Genomic DNA, 7176 nt, shown 5'->3' with positions numbered 1-7176 from the left:
TAACAACGTAACAGATTTACTTTCATGTATTAAAGAAATAAATGGCTGCCAACAGATTGATTTCAACAAGTTAGCTGAGAGCCAGAAAGACGACGCTGAATTAAAAAACCTGTTAACCAAAAATCAGACATCGTTGGAACTCAAGTGGATCAGCATGCCAAACTCTATGAATCCAATTGCATGCGATGTGTCAACTAAACGAGCGCGTCCCTGGGTTCCTCAAAGACATCGACAGCAAGTTTTCCGGGCGATACACAATCTGGGGCATCCAGGAAGTAAATCATCAATCAAACAAATATGTGAGCGTTTCGTTTGGCCAGGCATGAAAAAAGACATAACGAAGATGGTAAAATCTTGTCATCCATGCCAACGTACCAAGGTATCCAGATATAATCAAACAATACTTGGTAGTTTCAAGCTACCAGAGCAACGATTTTCTTCACTACATATCGATATCATAGGGCCATTACCAATGTCAAATGGATTCAGCTACTGTTTAACGGGCATTGATCGTTTTACCAGATGGGCAGTTGCTATCCCTATGGCTGATATTAATGCAAGCACAGTGGCGGCAACATTACTGGAGGGTTGGATCGCACATTACGGCGTGCCATCTGAAATAATAACCGACCAAGGTCGACAATTCGAGTCAAAATTATTCAATGAACCCACGAGATTAATTGGCACAAAACACAAAAACGACATCAAGGCGACTCCTGCAGAAATGGTTTATGGCACGACACTTAGATTACCAGGTGAATTTATCGAAAGTCCCAGTAAAGACATGTCCAACTCGGAATTCGTACAATCACTACGAGACGTAATGGAGCAACTAAGACCAGTACCTACGGCAAACCACTCCATATCAAAAACATTTGTACAACCAGATCTTAACAAATGTACTCATGTTTATCTGCGCGATGACACTATTCGACTACCTCTCAAAGCACCTTACGATGGACCATTTAAGGTAACCGATCGCGACGATAAGCTGATGACCATTCTACGGAAAGACAAATCAGTACGTGTAAGTATAGATCGGGTCAAAGCTGCCTATCTCTGTGATGACGAGCAAGAAACAAATCAACATCAGATAGCACGACATGCTTGTACTCATCGAAAAGCAGACGAAAATAACCAGAAGCAACATACAAAGAAAACTCAAACATCGTCTAGCGGCAGGCGAATTCGGTTGCCAGTTCGATTTGCGGAGAATGTTTAATCAGTGGCATAGGATCACTAATTATATCGTGACATTGCTTCGCTCAGTCACTGGAGAGGGAGTGATGTGGCGCACGAGACTTTCAACTACAAACGCAATTTTAGCTTGAAGATCTCGTTTGAAAATTGCACTTAAGGCGTACGCAACAGTGGTACGCTCTCTATCTCTCGGCAAGCATTATCTATATTATTAAGAAGATTTAAAATGTAAATATATAAATTAAAATAATAAATTATCTATAGATATAAAAACATATGTATATACATATATGCATTTTATATTATGTTCGTTTTCTTTAATTTGTATGTATATTTAAATATGTTTATATTTTGTTTATTAAACTATTTTGTATGTTTTGTTCTTTATTATTTTACTAATATTTGCAATATTACAATTTAATTTAAGTCTAAGAATGTAAAATATGTATTTACATAATATTCGCTAATTTGACACTTGCTTAACTTAATTAATTCTAAGAATATAATTATCTATTTTACAATGTTTGGTTATTTAATAATACAAATTATTTTAATAATATTCTTATTCTTAACATTCAAAAAAAATATAAATTCACTATATATTTTTATGACTAAATTCTGGCTAAGTTCTTTTACATTATTGTTAATAAGAGTTGTATTAATTGATCTTATATTAAGTGCTAACTTGAATTGTAGAGCTAACATATTTCTTATTCATTTTAGAAATGTTTGTTGATTTTAGACTTCTCTAAGGCCCACAAGCAATGCTTACGAAGTAAAAGCAGAATTAAAAAATCAAGAAGCTGGATTAGATGTTTATTACAGGGCCCATTAAACCACTGAGGGGTTTTTTTCTTGCACATTTCTATTATTAAACTTTTAATGCCAATTGCATCTGGTTTATTTTTGAATACATTTTTAAAAACCTCGACATGTTTACAAGAAACATTGAAAAAACTTTCTGATGGCACAAACAGGTTACCGAAATTTGAAAGAGAATTATAATTTTTATAGTAGATGAAAAGCTCACTTGGAGCAGTCAAAATTTCATCCCTTTTTTTAAGTTTATATTGCAAGCTTCACTATTTAGTTTTGAAAGTATTTTTTTAGCTACGTACCCTATTGTGTATCTTAAAGACAATAAATTAATATTTATGTTCTTTGAATTGGAAAATGCATCTGATATAATGCAATTTTCGATGTCATTGCACTCTAGATCAGAGTAGGCTTCTACTGCACAGTTACTAGACACCCTAGAGTTATTTTAATCGAGTTCTATCAAAGAAGAAGAAAGCACATCATCAAGGCACTTGTTATCATTATCCTCACTTATTTCACAATTGGCTAAATTAAAACACTTTTAATATTTAAATTGCAATATGATATTAATAACTGAATTTATAAATTATAAGTCACCATTTATATATGGTACAATTTTTTACCTAGATATGTTGTTTTTTAAAACCTTTACAATAAATAATAAGTAATAAAATAACTTAATAATAAAAAAACAATAAACTATTAAAATTAAAAACAAAACCGCAATAAAAGAATGGACAGAAGATGCAAAATTGACTTTTGTAACTTACAAAAAAGCACTCGCAGATGCAAGTACATTAGCACATTCAACCACAGACGGTAAACTGGTGCTCCACGTCGATGCAAGCAACTCAGCAGTAGGTGCAGAACTACACCACATACGAAATGGACAGATCGAACCTCTCGGTTTTTATTCAAAGCGTCTAACCGACACTCAAAAACGATACAGCACATACGATAGAGAATTGCTTGTCATCTACCAAGCCATTAAACACTTTGTGCACATGATCGAAGGTAGAAAATGCACAGTTTTGACGGATCACAAGCCTATCATATTTGTGTTTCAACAGAAACCTGAAAAGGCATCTCCAAGGCAGTTAAGGCATCTGGACAGTTCACGACAGACATACAACACATCGCCGGAAAAAATAACAACGTAACAGATTTACTTTCATGTATTAAAGAAATAAATGGCTGCCAACAGATTGATTTTAACAAGTTAGCTGAGAGCCAGAAAGACGACGCTGAATTAAAAAACCTGTTAACCAAAAATCAGACATCGTTGGAACTCAAGTGGATCAGCATGCCAAACTCTATGAATCCAATTGCATGCGATGTGTCAACTAAACGAGCGCGTCCCTGGGTTCCTCAAAGACATCGACAGCAAGTTTTCCGGGCGATACACAATCTGGGGCATCCAGGAAGTAAATCATCAATCAAACAAATATGTGAGCGTTTCGTTTGGCCAGGCATGAAAAAAGACATAACGAAGATGGTAAAATCTTGTCATCCATGCCAACGTACCAAGGTATCCAGATATAATCAAACAATACTTGGTAGTTTCAAGCTACCAGAGCAACGATTTTCTTCACTACATATCGATATCATAGGGCCATTACCAATGTCAAATGGATTCAGCTACTGTTTAACGGGCATTGATCGTTTTACCAGATGGGCAGTTGCTATCCCTATGGCTGATATTAATGCAAGCACAGTGGCGGCAACATTACTGGAGGGTTGGATCGCACATTACGGCGTGCCATCTGAAATAATAACCGACCAAGGTCGACAATTCGAGTCAAAATTATTCAATGAACCCACGAGATTAATTGGCACAAAACACAAAAACTTCATCAAGGCGACTCCTGCAGAAATGGTTTATGGCACGACACTTAGATTACCAGGTGAATTTATCGAAAGTCCCAGTAAAGACATGTCCAACTCGGAATTCGTACAATCACTACGAGACGTAATGGAGCAACTAAGACCAGTACCTACGGCAAACCACTCCATATCAAAAACATTTGTACAACCAGATCTTAACAAATGTACTCATGTTTATCTGCGCGATGACACTATTCGACTACCTCTCAAAGCACCTTACGATGGACCATTTAAGGTAACCGATCGCGACGATAAGCTGATGACCATTCTACGGAAAGACAAATCAGTACGTGTAAGTATAGATCGGGTCAAAGCTGCCTATCTCTGTGATGACGAGCAAGAAACAAATCAACATCAGATAGCACGACATGCTTGTACTCATCGAAAAGCAGACGAAAATAACCAGAAGCAACATACAAAGAAAACTCAAACATCGTCTAGCGGCAGGCGAATTCGGTTGCCAGTTCGATTTGCGGAGAATGTTTAATCAGTGGCATAGGATCACTAATTATATCGTGACATTGCTTCGCTCAGTCACTGGAGAGGGAGTGATGTGGCGCACGAGACTTTCAACTACAAACGCAATTTTAGCTTGAAGATCTCGTTTGAAAATTGCACTTAAGGCGTACGCAACAGTGGTACGCTCTCTATCTCTCGGCAAGCATTATCTATATTATTAAGAAGATTTAAAATGTAAATATATAAATTAAAATAATAAATTATCTATAGATATAAAAACATATGTATATACATATATGCATTTTATATTATGTTCGTTTTCTTTAATTTGTATGTATATTTAAATATGTTTATATTTTGTTTATTAAACTATTTTGTATGTTTTGTTCTTTATTATTTTACTAATATTTGCAATATTACAATTTAATTTAAGTCTAAGAATGTAAAATATGTATTTACATAATATTCGCTAATTTGACACTTGCTTAACTTAATTAATTCTAAGAATATAATTATCTATTTTACAATGTTTGGTTATTTAATAATACAAATTATTTTAATAATATTCTTATTCTTAACATTCAAAAAAAATATAAATTCACTATATATTTTTATGACTAAATTCTGGCTAAGTTCTTTTACATTATTGTTAATAAGAATTGTATTAATTGATCTTATATTAAGTGCTAACTTGAATTGTAGAGCTAACATATTTCTTATTCATTATAGAAATGTTTGTTGATTTTAGACTTCTCTAAGGCCCACAAGCAATGCTTACGAAGTAAAAGCAGAATTAAAAAATCAAGAAGCTAGATTAGATGTTTGTACAGGGCCCATTAAACCACTGAGGGGTTTTTTTCTTGCACATTTCTATTATTAAACTTTTGATGCCAATTGCGTCTGGTTTATTTTCGAATACAGTTTTAAAAACCTCGACATGTTTACAAGAAACATTGAAAAAACTTTCTGATGGCGCAAACAGGTTACCGAAATTTGAAAGAGAATTATAATTTTTATAGTAGATGAAAAGCTCACTTGGATCAGTCAAAATTTCATCCCTTTTTTTAAGTTTATATTGCAAGCTTCACTATTTAGTTTTGAAAGTATTTTTTTTAGCTACGTACCCTATTGTGTATCTTAAAGACAATAAATCAATATTTATGTTCTTTGAATTGGAAAATGCATCTGATGTAATGAAATTTTCGATGTCATTGCACTCTAGATCAGAGTAGGCTTCTATTACACAGTTACTAGACACCCTAAAGTTATTTTCATCGAGTTTTATCAAAGAAGAAGAAAGCACATCATCAAGGCACTTGTTATCATTATCCTCACTTATTTCACAATTGGCTAAATTAAAACACTTTTAATATTTAAATTGCTATATGATATTAATAACTGAATTTATAAATTATAAGTCACCATTTATATATGGTACAATTTTTTACCTAGATATGTTGTTTTTTAAAAACCTTTACAATAAATAATAAGCAATAAAATAACTTAATAATAAAAAAACAATAAACTATTAAAATTAAAAACAAAACCGCAATAAAAGAAGGATAGCGGGGTAGTCTATAGCGCAACAAGAACAGGTAGTTTGCAGTTATATTATCATAGTCGTCATCGTAAGCAATATTTATAACATAATAACTGTCCTTATATTATTACTTATTGAATTTTTTGTTAAACTTTATTAAGTTTAATGAAGCTCATATTTTGCATAATTATTCAGTAATTTCTGAGATTTGAAATATATACAGAACATAGACTGGGAACAGCAAATTTTTGTGATCCTTTAACATTAGGCTATTAGTGGAAAAAATTTTATGGAAAACTTGTATACATTTTTTGGGTATCGCAGATTGTAGTGAAAAAAGTCGTAAAAACACGGGGAATTTTTGCAAATTTTCACTTTTAATTTTACTGTTAATAAAATTTAAACATGTTTTTATTTAAAAATGGTAATAATATCCTAACCTGTAAATAATATAAAAAATGATAATTTTTCAATTAGTAGATAAAAAACCCATATACTTTGCGCTTTGCAAAAGTAAACTGCAAAACTTTTCAAAAAAACTGCAAATGATTAATTCACTTTGCAAATTTTGCAAATGATTGCTTTACACACAAGAAAAGTTTCTTATGTATATTAATAAAAGACAAAATGCGTAAAATGAAAGATAGTTAATAAATAAATAAAAATAGTTTTAAGAAAATAAAAATAGAAAATTAGTTTAAGCAAATATTATTGCTGTTTTTGAAATAAATTTAGATGCAGTAATTAAAGGGATATATTATCGGACAATACTTTTAAATTGTGAATTAAAGAGTTCAGTTTCTAAAAAAGCTTTATAATATATTTAATATAAATATTTTATGTGAATTATTATTATAAATTATAAAAATATATTTCTAAAGACAATAGAAGAAAAAATCACAAGTGCCTTGGCTTTCGTCGGTTTTTGAACCTTGTTTGAAATGTAATTAAAAATAATACAGTCCACTAAAATTAGTAATAACAGACAACATAAATATTAAAACGTTGATAGTAAAATTAGTTAAGTTAGTTTTAAGGTAATTTTGTATAAATTGAGAGAAATGTTCTAAATAAAATCAGTAATTTAGACTCTTTATGCGTAGGTTTCTTTTGTATTAGGATAATACACAGCGACAAGTAAGCAATACTTTAATAACTTATAATATTTTAAAATTAAATAATAATGACAGATTTTCAACTAAATTTTTATATAAAAGCAACTTATTACATTTGTTAACTTTGTTTTTCAATATAATTGTTGTTAAAACAGCTCA

The 7176-nt window shown here is 31.7% G+C and overlaps 1 protein-coding gene across 1 annotated transcript; it reads left to right on the top strand.

Moving 5' to 3' along the window:
* Positions 1-154: 154 nt before the first annotated feature.
* Positions 155-1222, top strand: LOC119664650. Its single transcript, XM_038074103.1, has one exon. The coding sequence runs from the start codon at positions 155-157 to the stop codon at positions 1220-1222; it is 1068 nt and encodes a 355-aa protein (XP_037930031.1).
* Positions 1223-7176: the final 5954 nt, after the last annotated feature.

Source organism: Teleopsis dalmanni, unplaced genomic scaffold, assembly GCF_002237135.1.
Source record: "Teleopsis dalmanni isolate 2A unplaced genomic scaffold, ASM223713v2 unscaffolded_contig_2371, whole genome shotgun sequence".
NCBI classification, from domain to species: domain Eukaryota; kingdom Metazoa; phylum Arthropoda; class Insecta; order Diptera; family Diopsidae; genus Teleopsis; species Teleopsis dalmanni.
Note: the sequence above shows the minus strand (reverse complement) of the source record. Positions and strands in the feature narration are given on the sequence as shown.

Excerpts from the sequence above, each read along its gene's own strand:
- LOC119664650 (XM_038074103.1), top strand. The coding sequence starts at position 155 with ATGCCAAACTCTATGAATCCAATTGCATGCGATGTGTCAACTAAACGA.